Below are 19,672 nucleotides of genomic sequence, written 5' to 3'. Positions count from 1 at the left end.
TTTCCTTTGCTGTGCAAAAGCTTTTAAGTTTCATTAGGTCCCATTTGTTTATTTTTGTTTTTATTTCCATTGCTCTAGGAGGTGGGTCAAAAAAGATCTTGCTGTGATTTATGTCAAAGAGTGTTCTTCCTATGTTTCCTCTCTGAAACAACCATTATTAACACTTAACTTCTACAAACTTACAATTAGTTATATTAAAAATAAATGTGATAAATACTCAAAACTAATTATTTTATTACATGTAACCGTTATCTATGCTGTTGAGGTTATTTACAACTGTTACATCTGTACGTAGTTGTGGCTCACAGGCTCCAGAGTGCAGGCTCAGTAGTTGTGGTGCATGGCCTTAGTTGCTCCGCAGGATATGGGATCCTCTCAGACCAGGGATCGAACCCATGTCCCCTGCACTGGCAGGCGGATTCTTAACCACTGCGCCACCAGGGAAGTCCCCATCAGATAACTTTAAATATACCTTAAATAATCTGTTTGAAGCATGTATTTAGAAAAGTAGGCTGAAATAATAAGCATAAACATTGAGGTTTTTTTCTGAAATAGTACACTTAAGCCAACTTAACAGTTTAGAGGTAATAAAACATCATAGTGCTCACCTCATCATCATTGACAAGCTCCTTTTTCACAACTTTCATTGCATAAATACGATCTGTTTTTTTTAATCGCACCAGTAGTACTTTGGCATAACTTCCTCTTCCTATTACCCGGAGCAAATCAAAATCCTGAAGACCTAAACTGGATGAAGCTTTGCCACTTTCCCTGGTGTTCATTGCCTGTTGAGAACATTTATACCAAACAGTTAAACCTGAAGTATTTTGCATAACACAATATACTTCTAACACCTAGTTATACCTATAAGATTTTTAAATATTTTCTGATTTAAGTTCTTAGTTTCTTACATCATTCCAAATGATATAATCTAACTACTCAAGAGGTAGGATGAATTCATGAGTTGAGGTCAGAGGGGTGGTGTTAGGAAAGGAGAAGGAGTTGCAATCTGAGAAACATCGAAGGATGTCTTGGAATCTGATAACTTTTGGGTATGGAGGCAGTGGAGACACATGAATAAAAAAATGACACTAACTTCGGTGACTGGGACTCTGAAGGTGCCACTGCTAGAAAAATGAAGTGTGAGCACATGGTAAGATTGACAGAGTTGATGAGATAATGAGCTCGATTTTCATACTGAAATTAGAAGTTACAATGGGACATCAAGATGAAAGAGTCTGCCAGAAGCTTAATGTATGAAATCTGAGTTAAGCTACAGGCAGAAAACAAGCATGAGGCAGTTCAGCTAATGTAAAACATTCTTTTCTATACAATACCAAGACTCCTGTGGAATGACAAAGTCAGCCCTGTAATTCATTCACAAGTAGAAACTTAGGCTTCTGGAAATTTATAAAGAGACTAAAGGTAATCTTTTATTAGATGCCTGCAAAATTCCCAGCATACAACCAACAGATATACTCATGAGAATTAAGTACGAATTTTCTGAAGTGAAGAGTATCAGCAAAAGCAAGGAGCAAATTTTCAGAAAGATAAACTAGTAAGCACAAAACAGGAAAGAAAAAAGTATTATGAAAATCGAAGGAGGATGATTATCCAAAACAAAATTTAGAAATAATAATTTGACTTGGTAATAAGAATAAATATAAAGGAGTGAAAGAAACCAGATTAGGGCAGATTAAGAAAGCAGAAAATGGTAAAAAGATAAAGCAATGTATAGACTTTAAATATGGTTAACTGGAAGCTATAAAAGAGAATCAAATGGAATGAAAGCACAGTTCCTTCACATAAACAATAATAAGGCTGAATGAAATGACAGAAGCCAGAAGACAGTGGAATGTCACCTTTTAAATGGCTTACCCCCTCCCTCCCTTGCTTATCTACAATCCTACAGCCTGTAAAAATAGCCTTCAAAATGAAAATGAAATAAATACATTTTCAGACAAACAAAAACTAAGGAAATCCGTCACTAGTTGGTTCTCACTCAAGGAAATATTGAGTTCTTCAAGAAGAAGAAAGATGATCTCATATGGAAGGCAGACACACAGGAACAAAAGCAGAACAAAAAGAATAAAATGTGGATAAACCTAAATAAGGATTGACTGTTCAAAAACACTAACACACACATACAGAATTTTAAAATATGACAAAAATAGCAATAAAGACAGGAAGGGAGCATGAGTGAATTTAAAGTGTTCTAAGTTGCATATCTTGGAAAATGGTAAAAAGTATTATTAATAATTTGTATTGAATTTAAATAAGTTAAGGGTATAAGATGCAACCTCTAGAACAACCAGTAATAAAAAAGCAAAAGAATGCGAAACAAGCTAAAAGAGGTGAGGAAAAAAAAATAATAATTAACCCAAAAGAAGGCTAGAAAAGTAACATAAACAGATGATACAGAAAACATAGTAAATTGGTAGATTTAAATACAAATAAGTTGTTAGTTTAAATATACTTATATTAAATGTAACAATACATAAATATTAAAACACACTAAATACTACAGCTAAGGACTATCAAACCAGAGGGGGAAGTCCAATTCTATGACGTTAATAAGATATATATGTGTACAGAAATGTTCAAAGTAAAAGGGTAAGAAACTATATACCATGTAATCACTAACCAAAAGAGAGCTGTAGCTAAATTACCATGAGACAAAGTAGCTGTAGCCAACTGTGGTAGGCTGACTTCTACGAGGACCCCAGTGATTCCCACCTCCTAGTATTCATGCCCTTGTGTAATCCCCTCGAGTATAGGCTGGACCTAATGACTAGCTTCTGATGAAAAAAATATGGCAAAAATGAAGGGACGGCACTTCTGAGACTAGGTTACAAAAGACTGTGAGGTCTGTTTTGCTGGCATTCAATCTCTGGATCTTATTGCTTGCTTGCTCTGATGAAGCAAACTACCTTGCTGTGAGCTGCCCTATGGAGAGGCCACATGTCAAGGAAGTGAATCCTGCCAACAATGAGGTGAGTAAGTATGGAAGCAGTTTCTTCCTCAGTTGAGCCTTGAGACGACAGCAGTCTTTGCCAGTACACTGACTGCAGCCTCTAAGGGACTCTGAGACAAGAACCTGGATTCCTGACCCACAGAAATTATGACATAGTAAATTTTGTTGTTTTAAGCCACTATATTTTAAGGTAATTTGTTACACAGCAATTACTTAACATAAGGCAAGGAAGCATTACTACAAATAGAGAGGGGTATTTCTGAAAAAGCATTAATCCAATGTAAGATACTATGATTCTAAATCTACATGTATTCAATAACATAACCTCAAAATATGTAAAGCAAAAACTAACAAAACTAAAAGGGACAGGTAAATTCTAAATGAAAACTGTAGGGAAAGAACATGCAGTCAGTGAGGTAACAGAAGACTGAATAACACTGTTACTACTCTTGACTTAATTGATCTGTATAGAATACTTCACCCAACAACTACAGAATATATTATATTCAAAAATACATATGGAACATTCACCAATGCCTGCGTGCTTGGTCTTCAATCAAGTTTCAAAAAAGTTCAAAAGACTGAAATCACACAGAATAGAACACATTCTCTGACGTGCAGCAGAATTAAGCTACTCAATACAATAATAAAAAAAATTCCCACATATTTGAAAATGAATTAGTATATCAATACTTTTAAATAATACATGGATCAAAGAAGAAATCATAATACAGATTAAGATATATTTAAAAGTGAATGACACAGATGGCCGGTAGGCAAATGAAAAGATGCTCAACACCACTAATTATTAGAGAGATGCAAATCAAAACCACAATGAAATACCACCTCACACCAGTCAGAATGGCCATCACTAAAAAGTCTACAAATAACAAATGCTGGAGAGGGTGTGGAGAAAAGGGAACCATCCTACACTGTTGGTGGGAATGTAAGTTGGTACAGCCACTATGGAAAACAGTATGGAGGTTCCTTAAAAAGTAAAAATAGAACTACCATATGATCCAGCAATCCCACTACTGGGCATATACCCTGAGAGAACCATAATTCAAAAAGTCACGTACCACAACGTTCATTGCAGCACTATTTACAATAACCAGGACATGGAAGCCACCTAAGTGTCCATCAACAGATGAATGAATAAAGAAGATGTGGTACATATATACCATGGAATACTACCAGCCATAAAAAAAAAGAGAATGAAATAATGCCATTTGCAGCAACATGGATACAACTAGAGATTATCATACTAAGTCAGAAAGAGAAAGACAAATTCCATATGATATCACTTATTTGTGGAATCTAAAATATGGCATAAATGAACCTATCTACAAAACAGAAACAGACTCATAGACATAGAGAACAGATTTGTGGTTGCCAGGGGCAGGAGGGGGGTGGGGGAGGGATGGACTAGGAATTTGGGATTAGCAGATGCAAACTATTACATTTAGAATGGATAAACAACAAGGTCCTAATGTATAGCACAGGGAACTATATTCAGTATCCTGTGATAAACCATAATGGAAAAGAATATTAAAAAAAGAATGTATTAAAAAAAAGTGAATGACAAAAAAGCATAAGGAAATAATGAGAAGAGAAATCAATGCAATAGAATAGGATATAAGCATTCAACAAAGAGCCAAAAGTTAGTTCTTTGAAAAGACTAATAAATTGACATCCCCTTGGCAAAACTGATGAAGAAAAAGGGAATGCACAGTAACTTTTTATCAGGAGTAAAAAAGGATATCATTTCATATTCTCAGCAATTAACAACTTTGTGTCAATAAATTTGAAAATTTAGGTTAGACAAATTCCAAGGAATAGCACAAGAGGAAACAGAGAAGCTAAATTGCCCTAGATCTATTCAGAAATAGAACCTAGAATCAAATCCTTCCCATGAAACAAACAAACAAAAAAAACAAACCAAAAAAACCCTCCAGGCCCAGAGTGCTTTTCTGGTGAATTCTTCCAAAAATGTAAGAAAGAAATAATGTCTATCTTATAAGAATTCTCCTTGGGAATAGGAAAAATTCCAAAATCATTTTATGAGCCCAGTATTATTTTGATACCAAAACTTCACAATCCAGTACAAAAAGGGAAAATTACAGGTCAATGATTCTTGTTAATAATTTTTTCAAAAACCTAAAATAAATGTTGGCGAATCAGATCTACCAATATACAAAGAGAATTATACATCATGACACAGGGAGTTTATTCCAGAAATGAAAAACAGGCTTAACATTTGAAATTTACTGAAATTGGGCTTCCCTGGTGGTGCAGTGGTTAAGAATCCACCTGCCAACGTAGGAGATACGGGTTCGAGCCCTGGTCGGGGAAGATCCCACATGCCGCGGAGCAACTAAGCCCATGCACCACAACTACTGAAGCCTGCGCACCTAGAGCCCATGCTCCGCAATAAGAGAAGCCACTGCAATGAGAAGCCCACGCACAGCAACGAAGAGTAGCCCCCGCCTGCGGCAACCAGAGAAAGCCCGTGTGCAGCAACAAAGACCCAACACAGCCAAAATAAATAAATAAATAACTAAATTTAAATTTAAAAAAAGAAAGAAATTTACTGAAATTTATACATGATCAACCCCACAAATACCATAAAATGTTGCTGATAAAATTCAACATCTTTTCAAGATGAAAACAAAAATCTTAGCCAACTAGGAATAGAGACAAACTTCCTCATTCTGATAAGGGTATCTATAGAATAAAAACCTAGAGCAAACATCAAACTTAATGATAAGATATTGGAAGATTTCTGTCTGAGATGTGGAACAAGACAATAATATCTGATTGTTACTTCTTTTCAACATCATGTTGGCCATTTATAGAGGTCCTTGCTAACTCAATAAGGTAAGAAAACTGAAAAAAATCTATAAGATTGGAAAAGGAAGAAATGAAACTGTTATTCATAAGATGATCATATATGTAGAAAATCTAAGAGTATCTTTAGATAGCTATTAGAATTAATAAGTGAATTTAGCAAGGTCTCAGGATACAAGGCAATTTAGGAAAAAAACCTTATTTCCATATAACAATATTAAATAGACAATTAAAGTTTAAAACAATACCATTTACCTCCAATATCTCTAGTGCAAGAACTTTGAAAACTATAAAACACTGACAGAAATGAAAGAAGACCTAAGTCAATGGAAGAACGTGTCATGTTCATGGATCCAGGACTTAATATTGTAGATATCACTGTTCCTGAAATTGATCAACAGGTTTGGTTTATTTCCTTGATTCTATGGAAACTAGTGAGCTAATTCTAAAATTTACATGGAAATTCAAAAAGCTAGTAAGAGTAGCCAAGAACAAATTCCCAGAACAAAGTAGAACTTTACTAGATATAAAAGACTTATTATAAACCTATAATAATAATGACAGTATATCAGCATAAGAATAAATAAATGATGGAAAATAAAAAGGAATCCAGAAATAGACCATGTAATAATGGGCATATAATTGATGAAAAGATACCTCTGCAGAATAATGGAGGAAAGTATAGTCTTTTCAATGTCTTCAATAATCTTGGAAAAGACAGAGATTTCTTAAACAGGCCCCAAAATCTCTATCCAAAAAAGAACAGACAGATGTAGACAGCCTTCAGAATGGGAGAAAATATTTGCAAAGGAAGCAACTGACAAAGGATTAATCTCCAAAATATACAAGCAGCTCATGCAGCTCAGTATCAATAAAACAAACAACCCAATCCAAAAATGGGCAGAAGACCTAAATAGACATTTCTCCAAAGAAGATATACAGACTGCCAACAAACACATGAAAGAATGCTCAACTTCATTAATCATTAGAGAAATGCAAATCAAAACTACAATGAGGTATCACCTCACACCAGTCAGAATGGCCATCATCAAAAAATCTGCAAACAATAAATGTTGGAGAGGGCGTGGAGAAAAGGGAACTCTCTTGCACTATTGGTGGGAATGTAAACTGATAGAGCCACTATGGAGAACAGTATGGAGGTTCCTTAAAAAACTAAAAATAGAATTACCATATGACCCAGCAATCCCACTACTGGGCATATACCCTGAGAAAACCATAATTCAAAAAGAGTCATGGGGGGGCTTCCCTGGTGGCGCAGTGGTTGAGAGTCCGCCTGCCGATGCAGGGGACACGGGTTCACGCCCTGGTCCGGGAAGATCCCACATGCTGCAGAGCGGCTAGGCCTGTGAGCCATGGCCGCTGAGCCTGCGCGTCCAGAGCCTGTGCTCCGCAACAGGAGAGGCCACAACAGTGAGAGGCCCGCGTACAGCAAAAAAAAAAAAAAAAAAAGAGTCATGTTCCACAATGTTCATTGCAGTACTCTTTATAATAGCCAGGACATGGAAGCAACCTAAGTGTCCAGCAACAGATGAATGGATAAAGAAGATGTGGCACATATATACAATGGAATATTATTCAACCATAAAAAGAAATGAAATTGAGTTATTTGTAGTGAGTTGGATGGACCTAGAGTCTGTCATACAGAGTAAAGTAAGTCAGAAAGAGAAAAACAAATACCGTATGCTAACACATATATATGGAATCTAAAAAAAAAATGGTTCTGATGAATCTAGGAGCAGGACAGGAATAAAGATGCAGATGTAGAGAATGGACTTGACGACTCGGGGAGGGGGAAAGGTAAGCTGGGACGAAGTGAGAGAGTAGCATTGACATATAGACACTACCAAATGTAAAACAGATAGCTGATCAGCCCGGTGCTTTGTGACCACCTAGAGGGATGTGATAGGGAAGGTGGGCAGGAGATGCAAGAGGAAGAGGATATGGGGATATATGTATGCATATAGCTGAATCATTTTGTTACACAGCAGAAACTAACATAACATTGTAAAGCAATTATACTCCAATAAAGATGTTAAAAAGAAAAAAATCAAGAACATCTGTTCATCAATGATACCATTATCAGAGTGAAAATACAAGCTATTGAGTGGCAGAATCTATTTGCAATATATAACTGATGAAAGCTTAATGTTAAGAATATACCAAAAACTCCTACAAATCGTTACAACAAAGGCAGACCACTCACTTTTTCTTAAAGAGATATAAACAGACACTTAATTGAAAATTATATCCAAATGGTCAATAAATACATGAAAAGGTACGCAGCAGGGAAATGCACATAAAAACTACAACATTCAACAGGTTGGCTAAAATTTAAAAGACACACTACACAACGTGTTCATAAGGATGTGGAGCAAATCATACTCTCACACATTGCTGGTGAAAGTATAAACTGATACAAGTACTTTGGGAAACTGCTTGGCATTACTTACTAATGTACACAAGACTCAGGAATTCCACTCCTAGTTATGTACCTAACAGAAATGCTTAAATATGTGCACCAAACTACATGTACAAGAATGTTCATAGCAGCATATCATAATAATCCCAATCCAGGGGGGAAGTCAACAGAATAGATGAATTGAAACAACAGTGAAAATAAATGATATACTGCTATATAAAACACGGCTGAACCTCACAAACACAATATTGAACAAAAGAAGCCAGACACAAAAGATACTGTGTGACTCCATTTACAAAAAGCTTGGGGAAAAGAGCAGAACTAATCTGTGGTGTTAAGACTGTGGTTACTTGAAGGGAGGAGGGAATGTCAGTGACTTGGAGAAGGTACAAGATGGGCCCCTGGGATGTGTAGTAGGTCCTATTTATTCATCTGTGTGGTCATTATGTAGTGTCCACCCTGTGAAAATTGACCCAGATAGATACTCATGATTTGTGCACTTTGCTCTATATACTCATGATTATGTACTCATGACTTGTGCACTTTGCTCTATACTATTCTTCAATTTTTAAATGTATTAAAAGTCTTGAAAATAAAACCAAATGAGTCTTTGGTAAACAACCAAACCAATAAATAATATTTAAGGCAATGAGAAATTCCCAAAAGAACAAAAAGCTATAAAATAACATCAAGGATCAAACAAAAGGAAACTTTACTAACTCGTCGTGCCAGAAGAACAGAGAATTTGTTCCTTATTATTAAGAATTTCCTCCTTTGGATGACTCATTGTCAACCAATGAACAAAATATGAAAGATGTGGTTACACTTGCAGGACAGATTATGAATGTTAATAACCTTGGCAGCATAAAAGTAAATATGTAGCTAAAAGAGGAAAGCTGGAAGAAAGAGAAAGGATGGCTAAAGGAGAGTCAAGGTATTGACTAAATTGATGGAATAAGAAACTGAGATAGGAGATTAAATAGGTAACCAACAGATGTGCTTCAAAACACTACAGGAGTGAGGCAAGCTGGTAGACAAAACACGTACAGACAATTGTTTTAACTGGGTAATGGACACAGGAGCTTGGAATAGTATTGTTTACTTTTATTGATGTTTGAAATTTTCTGTAATAAAAAGGTTACACAGAGTAAAACATGATACACCTATCAAACATTGGAAAGAGAAGAGAAAAGCGGGGGAGCCGGGGGGGGGGGGGCGGGGTAGTGTACTAGTTTAAACCTTTCATGGTTAGAAATATATAAAGTTGAAAAATTGAAAAAGAGAGGTATAAACAATGTGGACACAACTAGAAATGATTAAAAGGGGTTGCCTCTCAGAAGTCAAAGTGGGAGTGGAAGGTGTGAGGCATGATAAATCTTTTTTACCATAAGCTTTTTTCAAAAAATTGGTTATCGTTTTAATTAAACTGTTTTAAAAGCTGATAAAATGTTTAATAGTCAAAAAAGATGGGCAGTTAAGATGCTTAATCATTTATATTTTAAATAAACAATTAGCCCATAAAATGGAAGGATCTATATTTTAAACAATACTACCAAGTATTCTAAATGCCATTCTTAAATGCAGTATAATTTTTAGATTATGCTATCTTAAAATGAATATGTTATCTCATCAGATTCTTTCTTAATTTAAATGATTTTAGCAATTTACTTACTGAATTAACTCAGAATAAAACTCTAGAATCACTAAAAATCATCCCTACAAAATTATGGTCTAAAATTTAAGCAAGTCAATTTGTCATATTTTTAAACTGTCACATTAAAAAGCTGATGACATAATGTACCATAAGACTAATTAATTATCTTACCTCCTTTTCTTCACCAACTTGGTCCAAACTCTCATGACTTGAAGGATTATATGGAATTACTAAAAAACCAATCCCAAACATTAAAAAAAAAAGAGAGAGAAAAACATAGTATACATTAACTGAGTTACACTTAAAATTTTCTCTTGATTTGATTTTTCTTAATTTTTATTTCTGAATAAGTGTTCATCATTTAAAATTGAGTATCTGTCCTACTAATAACAAATTATACATAAATACCAGTTAAATTCTAATCTTTAATGAGGGTAAAGAGAGGAGGAGTCAATCAATAGCCAAGTACTGATTTTAACAAATACTTTTGCTATTTAAAAAAATATTTCTCTTCTTTACAAATTAATCAATTCCTTCCAAAAGGGTGACTCTATAAACCCTACTTAATTATATTAGTATGATTGAGGCATAGTGATAGAGGGTCTCTAGTGTGGACTCAGTTGGACTCCAGGCTTCTATTCCTTAAAGCTACCTGGGTAAAAAAAAAAAAAAAAAAAGCCTACATTTCATACAACCAGCTTCTTCCATGAACAAGATACTACATTCTGTCCTTCCAGAAAAACTCCCTTGTTTTCTTTTTCTTGATTCTTCCCAGATCAGGCTGCTCTGTCCCATTTAATTGCTCTCCAAATTTCCCACAGACATATTTAAGGTTTTGTATCTACTAGACATTTGGGTTTTTTTTAGACATTTGAACTCACACGATCTTTTCTGAATTGTCTATACAGCATCTCTGTATATTTTACATCATTTCTTCATCTCATAATAGAGTTTTTAATAAAAACAGGTCACTTGAATATAGTTAATACAGTCCACAAAATCAGTATATGTTTTCATTATGGAAAAAAAGTAGGTTTGCTGAATATAAAGGGGTCTCAAAAGAAATTTATCTGAATAAAAGAAAATAGCCATCTGTTGTAGTTTACATAGTTGTCTTTTTAAAATGCCAAACATATGTTAACTACTGTGACTGATGTTAACACCACAAAATATGGTTACCTAGCTTTTATTTGGGAAGAATATAAATGTCTTTAAATTTAGGTATAAGAGTCATATAAAGAAGTCTTTAAATGACACTTTGTCAGTGAGCAATGGTTTGTGCCAGTGTCATTCTTACCTGTCTGTGCATGGTCTGAGTGCATGGATGACTGGTCCATGGGCATCATTGGTTCCTACAAATCATTTCCAAAGATACAGTAACTTAGTGCATTCTTTTTACATCCCAATACCTCTATAAATCCAGAAACAACATCATTTCAATGAGACACAGCATATTAAAATTTAAATTTGAAAGAATATAACTTAATAAGTGAGAATTACATTACTATATATAATTTATTTTCAATTTTATTATATGTGAAACCATACAACATTCCTATGAATGACGTAATGTTATCACATTTTACAGATCACAGAAAAAACACAAAACGAATTTCAGACTATCAATTAGAAATTAAATTGAACTCCTACATACTCTGATTTATTTCTCCTCTATACCACCTATTCCTCCTTTGAGCTCCACATACTCACTTTAAGTCTTTGGCAAAAGGAGTCTTAGTATAGAGTTACTTAGCTGATGTCCAGAAATAGACTTCAAGATGTCTATAAACTTCTTGAAATTATATGTAAAATTTTATGGGTTTCCCATTTTTCTGAAGATTCTCAAAGGGGTCAGTGACCCAAAAATGGAAAAGAAATACATCCAAGAAACTAACTGCCAATAACCTCAGGAACAATGCTAATTCAAACCAAAATCTTACTTATTCGTTAATTTTGGACCAACGTTTAATGAATACCCGCAAGAAAGAGTAAATCTGAGAAGCAGCATTAGTTATAAAGTTATACTTTTAAGGCTGCCTTAAAAATAAGCTCATGGGTTTTTCAATGTGTTTAGCACCATCCTAAAATATCAATATAATCACTAACACGGCCCTCTTTCCTTCTACATTTATGAACTCACACAAGTCATTCCATTGCCTAAGAATACTCAAGAATATCAACAGTAACCTGGATAAATTATGTTCACAATTTTTGGCCTTCTGCTGTTCCTTAAAATTGGCTTTTTACCTCCCTAACTATAAACCCATTTGTAAACTTACATGAACTGGCTAAATAATTCTACTACCAGCAAGCCACCAGTAATAACCTACTTCCACAATGTCCAAAGAAGGTACTACGAATAAACATGGTATAATCATTCTAAAAGATAACTTAGAAAGACGAACCCAGATCTTTTTAAAAACACATATCCTTTAAACCAGTAATTCTACTTCTGAATCCTTAAGGAAATAATAAGATTTATTTACCAGGAAGTTCATTATGATTTTCCTCATAGGAAAATTTAGAAAACAACTCAAATGTTCAATCATGGGGAACAGATTAAATAAATTATGGTATAGACACATAAAATACTTTGCTAAAAATGATGAAGGTATAGATAGATATAGAAAGATGACCAAAATCTATTGTTCAGTGAGAAAAATGGGTTAGAAAATAGTACAAATATGACCTCACTTTTGTTAAAAAGTATGTAAAAGAACGACACATAACCAAACATTGTATGCTTTCTGATGGATAAACACACCACCTTCTATGAAACAGTCTCAAAACAACCCACAAAAAAACAAAAACCAGAATCTAATCAAACCTCTACATTCAGCTATAATATACAGAAAATACAGAGGACAGGGGAACATTTTAAACATAACCATGGAGAAGCAAAGAGAAAAATTCTGGATCACTTTAAATGACAACACAGTTTCTTCTATAATTAAATTGTAAGGGAAAAAAGAGAGAGAGATGAAGAATCAGTAAATTAAAAAATATCTAAGACATATCAATCAACTGTAAATATGGGCAATCAATTGCAAATATGAACTTCATTTAAATCCTGACTCATCACAATGAAAATTATGAAAACAAAATTATAACATTTATGTGAAAACTGAAATTTTGAACATTGCCTTGATGGATATTTGATATAAGGAACTTATTTTTTAGCTACTTTTAAAAAACAGTCCTTATCTTTTAGAGGTACATACTGAAATACATCTGGAATTTGTTTCAAAACAATATAGGATGAGGGCAGGTTAAATGGGTGGGGTATAGATGAAACGAGATTGGTCGTGAGGTGATAACTGTTGGAGCTGGATGACTGGTATTTGGAAGTTCATTATACTCTATAGAAAAATTTTAAATGTTTATGCATACAAATTTGCATACTTCTGGAAGAATATACACTAAATGACAATTACCTTTAGATGGTAGATTTCATGGGGGTTTTTGTTTAATTTTTCTTTATTCATTTTTATTCTCTATTTTTTCTATAATGAACTTGTTTTAATTTCATATTTAAAATAGAAAGTGAAAAATAAAAATTTTAAATGCAACAACTCACCAGTAATCTCACACTTTACAGAGCAAACATGAAGACTCTGACTCTTCTCACCTGATCTGTTTAGTATAGATGCTAGAATAATGGGAGCTATAAACTAAAGAGTTTAGCTTAAAGAAGAGAAAAATATCTTTTAAATGGTTCTCCTTACATTTTCCTAATTTAGACCAAATCATTTTGTAGCAGGTCAAACAAAGAAGTTAACCATATCCTACAAACAAATTTGTAATAACAATTCCAAAATTCACATGATAACTGGACTCCTAAAGTATTCCTACCCACATTCTGTAACAACACTGTTGAGCTGTGATTCCTAAACACCCCCCTATTTTAGCCTTCTGTTCTAGCAGTGTTATCAAAAATGCTCTATAAAAAAAAATTAGACAACAGTGTCTTACCGGTGGCAAAGAATGCCTCCCACATTCAATTGTTACAAGTTTGTGGCACTTCTTATGAACCAGGAGTTTGCAGTTGATGCACTTATATCCCTGACGTCCAAGCCCCCATATTCGGTCAGTGCAGATGGCACAATGAGCACGCTGGAGAAAGTAATTCAACAGTATTTTATTAACAAAAAAAAGGTCATAATCATTTCCCAACAGTTTGCTCATAAAATAGTGAAAGTAAGTGGCCTTCTTCTCTAACTCAATTCCCTTCATCATACATAACTTTTCCAAAGCTATGATGGTCATGGGAAAATAAACAGAAAGGAGAGCTTGTTTTAAAGAGACTGAAATTTGCAACCATGTTGTTTCCTAAGTCCACGAATTTTCAGTCTTCACCTAATTAAGTTCAGAGTAATGACAATAGGAAAAGTGAATTAAACTTGAAAAACACATAGCAGAAAAAGCTGTGCAAGGACTCCCAAGCAAACATAAACCTATCAGTCTGTTCAGAGGTCAAACCGAAGCCCTGCTCTCTTTTTTTTAAATTAATTTTTATTGGAGTATAGTTGCTTTACAATGTTGTGTTAGTTTCTACTGTACAGCAAAATGAATCAGCTATGCATATACATTCTTCCCCTCTTTCTTGGATTTCCTTCCCATTTAGGTCACCACTGCTCTCCCTTTTTTTTTTTTTTTTTTTGCGTTACGCGGGCCTCTCACTGTTGTGGCCTCTCCCGTTGCGGAGCACAGGCTCCGGACGCGCAGGCTCAGCGGCCATGACTCACGGGCCCAGCCGCTCCGCAGCATGTGGGATCTTTACGGACCGGGATACGAACCCGCAGTCCCCTACATTGGCAAGCAGACTCTCAACCACTGCGCCACCAGGGAAGCCACACCACTGCTCTCTTAAAGAGCAACGCCTAAAGTGACTTCTCACTTCAAAGCTTTTTAAATATCAGTGCTACTGGGAACAGGAATTTGGGAACCTCGGGTGGTAGCTTCTATTACATTAAGAATTGAGAACACGGCGCGAGTTCTAGAATGGAAATGGATAACTGTAGTTAACAACAGTAGTTAAAAACATGGACTTCTGGAGACAGACTGATCTCCAACCTTGGCTCTGCCACTTACTAGCCGTGTCATCTTGGGCAAGTTATCTAACCATCCTGCACCTCAGTTTCTTCATCTATAAAATGGAAATATATAGTACCTCTCTCACAAGGTTGTTGCAGGGATTAAATGAGTCACTATATGGCAAGCATTCAGAAAAGTGCCTGGTACATACTAAAAGCTAGATAAATGACTGCAATTCTCATTTTCTAAAACAGGGAAAACTAAAAAAAATTTACAACAGTAAATGGTTTGCAAAATAAACCTTGCTTATTTTCTGGCTGTCTTGAATTATACTAAAAAAAAAATCCAACTTTCTTACAGCTAGGGTAACCATATAACTAATCATCCAAGCTGGAACATTTTTATGAGTCAAAGGAGATGCTATTAAAAATTACCTCAAGATAACAGATGTACTACCCCTGGCAAACTGGGAATTTTAGGTCATCCTACTTACTCCTTTAGAAAGGAATAACAGTAGAGAGGAAAAACCCAGATTTCTCAAATTATCAATATTCAGCAAACTAAGGTTTACCCTGTTGAAACGCTTGGCTTGAAAAGTGTGGCCATTTGCACAATAAAGCTTTCTCCAGCGGCGTGCACCTCGGCGGTAGATGGATTCTGAAGAGAGATTAAAAGTTAAAAAAAAAAAGGAAGAAACAAAAAGAGCAAGTGTGAATATAAAGTCATTTTATAATCGTCTGTGATTTTTTTCATGATATTCATTGCAGGAAAAAAAATATTGATAAAAATCTGAAAGTGAAAAAATAAAAGTCATCAAGAGACTAGGCTTTTCTGTTTTTTAATTGTCCCCTAACTTTTAATTTTGAAAAAATGTTAAGCCCACAGAAAAGTTCAAAGAATAAACATCTCCATCCTTCACCTACATTTATCTATTACTATAATTTTGCCACATTTGCTTTCTTCTCTATTTACACATACACTTTTTTTTCTGAATCATTTAAAAATAAATTGCAGACATCATAACACTTCATCCTTAAATACCTAAGTATCCATTGCCTGAGATTAAGGACACTCCCCCTAATTCTATTTAACCACAATACCATATTGTGTCTTAGAAAATTAACATTAATTAAATATCACCTAATATACACTTCATCTGCTAATTTCCCTATTTGCTTGAAAAGTGTCTTTCATAGTTTTCTTTTTCTCTCCAGGATCCAATCAAGATTCAGGCACTGAATTTCATTACTATACCTTTTTTGTCTCTTTAATGTATGCTAAAACATTCACTCTATCTTATTTGTTGTTGTTTGCTTTTCATGACGTTGAAAGAGTCTAGGCAGATGTCTTATATCATGACCTACATTCTGGATTTGTCTGTTTCCTCATTAGACTCAAATATATTATGGATTTGTAACACACTTCCCAGATAAAAAAAGGATTCCCAGATAAAAAGTATTAAATACTTTTGGCAAAAATAATACACAGGTGATGTATATTTCTTACTGCATCTCATCAAGAAATGTACAAATGTGAGATTGTTGACTCCCACTACGTGTTCAATCACTCTGTTAAAGGCAGTGATGGCTAGTTTTCTTCTTTGTAAAGGTACGTTTTTGTAAATAACGTATAAGGGACATTTTGTAACCACAAGAATATTCTCTTCACAACAACCTTTTATGCAATGGTTTTTATATTTTTTTATATCTTTAACTATTCTAAATACATTCCCTAAACAAAGAGGTTCCATGAGATCAAATCAAGTCCACTGGTGTAATTTTGGAAGTCAATCACTATTAAATATATTGTCTATTAGTCATCCCACAGTAATAGTAATCACTGTGGAAATTCCATTAGGTTTCTAAACTCATTTTAGTTTTTTGGCTGAATCGCGTGGCTTGCAGGATCTTAGTTCCCGACCAGGGATTGAAACCATGCCCCCTGCAGTGGAAGCGCGGAGTCCTAACCACTGGACCACCAGCAAATTCCCTCAAAACTCATTTTAAAGCAAATGTAGCACTGGGTCTACTATTTAAAATTAAGATAGAAAGAAATGGGTGAAATACTCTGAATTAGAAATTCTGAGACAGCATAATATAGAACCTAAAATATATATGCTTTCATTTTTAATTATTTATTCTGTTAGGAGTAACCAAAGCAGAAAGTTTGTTAATATCTTAACCTAAAAGAACATCTTATTTCAGAAACTTTCATGAACTACAACTTGATATATCTTAAATTTAAACATGTTAATGTTGCCTAGGAATTAAAAGAGCCAAGGGATCACTTTAATGTTATCAATTTTCCTCCATGCTCTAGTTTAGTAATATTAATTATACTGGAGAGGACTGTGTAAAAATCCCCACCAGCAAATTTTAAAGTGGGAAAGTGAGCATGAAATACAGTGAAAAGGCAGGAAAAGACATTTTATCTGGCAAGTGTGCTACAGACCCATAATAGATTTGCAGATGGGACTCTGCAACCAAGATTTGCTATAATGGCAAGTCTTTCAAAACACTGGCCTGGACAAAGGAGAGCTACTTCTCCAACACCTCTGTGAAGGCAGCCCACACTGGCTGTAATCCATCTGCCACTGGAAACCCAATGAAATACTCCTAGCTGAATCCAAACCTAAATTTTTCACTATTGCTTCAGAGGCCTACCTACTCCTTATATTTCCCCATCTTCCTATAAAGTACATAGCCCTCATTCAACTCTATATACAAACACCCAGTTCTTTAATTTTTCCTTTTCACCAAGTTGCACGAAGAGTTACAGGATTAAAACTTTAGAGCTATTTCACTTAATACAAAGCAAAACTTTTACTACTATTCCTGCTAAAGTCATAGATATGTACAGAAACCACAAATAAAAATGAGTTGCCTAATATCTACAATCTATAAATTATACCATACATTAAATTCAAATTTGGTGTATATATGTATATATCAAATATATATACATATACACAGATGTATATATATATATATGAATATACACATATAAACAAATTCCATCAGACCAAATAGTTGCCTCTTTCAATTCATCTCATTAATGCTAACCACTAGCTTAGACATTCAAAAGGAAGTTTCATAACAATTCTTAAGGATGCACGCTAAAGTATTTAGAGGTAAAGTGTCATGTCAGCTTACTCTCAAAGGGTACACAAAAAAATAAATAAAAATAAAACAAGGGCTTCCCTGGTGGCGCAGTGGTTGAGAATCTGCCTGCTAATGCACGGGACACGGGTTCGCACCCTGGTCTGGGAGGATCCCACATGCCGCGGAGCAACTAGGCCCATGAACCACAACTACTGAGCCTGCGCATCTGGAGCCTATGCTCTGCAACAAGAGAGGCTGCAATAGTGAGAGGCCCGCGCACCGCGATGAAGAGTGGCCCCCACTTGCCACAACTAGAGAAAGCCCTTGCACAGAAACGAAGACCCAACACAGCAAAAATAAATAAATAAATTACGAAACTCCTACCCCCAACATCTTCTTTAAAAAAAATAAAAATAAAAATAAAACAAGTGTTTGTTATGTATATACATGTATGCATGTGTGTGCACAGATACAGAGATAAAGCAAACATAGAAAATGTTAATAATTGGTGAATCTTGGTAAAGATATATGGGTATCTTTGTTTTCAATGTTTCTATGTTTTTTCAACTTCTCCATAGGTTTGAAAATTTCCAAGATTAAAAAACAGGAAATGGGGACTTCCCTGGTGGCGCAGTGGTTAAGAATCCGTCTGCCAATGCAGAGGACATGGGTTTGATTCCTGGTCTGGGAAGATTCCACATGCCATGGAGCAACTAAGCCCGTGCACCACAACTACTGAGCCTGTGCTCTAGAGCCCGTGAGCCACAACTACTGAGTCCACGTGCCACAACTACTGAAGCTCATGCGCCTAGAGCCCATGCTCTGCAACAAGAGAAGCCACCACAATGAGAAGCCCACGCACCGCAATGAAGAGTAGCCCCTGCTCGCTGCAACTAGAGAAAAGCCTGAGCGCAGCAACAAAGACCCAACGCAGCCAAAAATAAATTAATTAATTAAAAAAAAAACAAACAGGAAAGGACTTAAAATCAACTTAATTTTCCTTTCAAATGCACAATAGACAATTATGTCAGTAAGTTGTAATTAAAAACTGCCTCATTTTGGGACTTCCCTGGTGGCACAGTGGTTAAGACTCTGCATTCCCGACGCAGGGGGCTCGGGTTCAATCCCTGGTCAGGGAACCAGATCCCTCATGCATGCCGCAACTAAGAGTTTGCAGGCCACAACTAAGTAGCCCGTGAGATGCAACTAAGGAGCCTGCCTGCTGCAACTAAGACCCAGCACAACCAAATAAATAAATAATGTTTTTTTTAATTAAAAAAAAAAACTGCCTCATTTCGATTTGGGAAAAGTAGAGACTTTAGGCAGTTTACTAATATACTCTAAATTAGACTGAAGAATGGAAAAGAAATCAAATGAATTAAAAGTTCTATTTCTGATTTCTCTTGTGCCACTGTATCATAAATAACTCTATTCAAAGGTATGAAGTATATAAACACTCACTATCTTCTCCTGGACAAGGCATTCCAGGACGTTCTGGTACACAAGGGAATACTGAAAAACAACAAACTAAAATTAATACAGCATATTTAAAACATACAAATTACACAGAATTTTAAATTCAAATATCACATAAATTGATCTAAACTTAAACCTGACCTTCT

General features: G+C 35.0%; 1 protein-coding gene across 2 annotated transcripts in view; it reads right to left on the bottom strand.

Moving 5' to 3' along the window:
* Positions 1-19,672, bottom strand: part of PRKCI (protein kinase C iota) — a 79,699-nt gene that overhangs the window by 21,023 nt on the left and 39,004 nt on the right. For both annotated transcript variants that reach the window (XM_082655062.1, XM_082655063.1), the window contains exons 4-9: positions 19,512-19,562; positions 15,521-15,606; positions 13,888-14,028; positions 11,213-11,267; positions 10,087-10,145; positions 609-785 (exon numbers count right to left, since the gene is read on the bottom strand). In XM_082655062.1, the coding sequence (XP_082511188.1) occupies positions 609-785; positions 10,087-10,145; positions 11,213-11,267; positions 13,888-14,028; positions 15,521-15,606; positions 19,512-19,562 (569 nt within the window). The remainder of the gene's footprint in view (positions 1-608; positions 786-10,086; positions 10,146-11,212; positions 11,268-13,887; positions 14,029-15,520; positions 15,607-19,511; positions 19,563-19,672) is intronic.

Source organism: Grampus griseus (genome assembly GCF_964374135.1).
Source record: "Grampus griseus genome assembly, chromosome: 5".
NCBI lineage: Eukaryota > Metazoa > Chordata > Mammalia > Artiodactyla > Delphinidae > Grampus > Grampus griseus.
The sequence above is the reverse complement of the archived record's forward strand: the minus strand, read 5'-3'. Positions and strand labels throughout refer to the sequence as shown.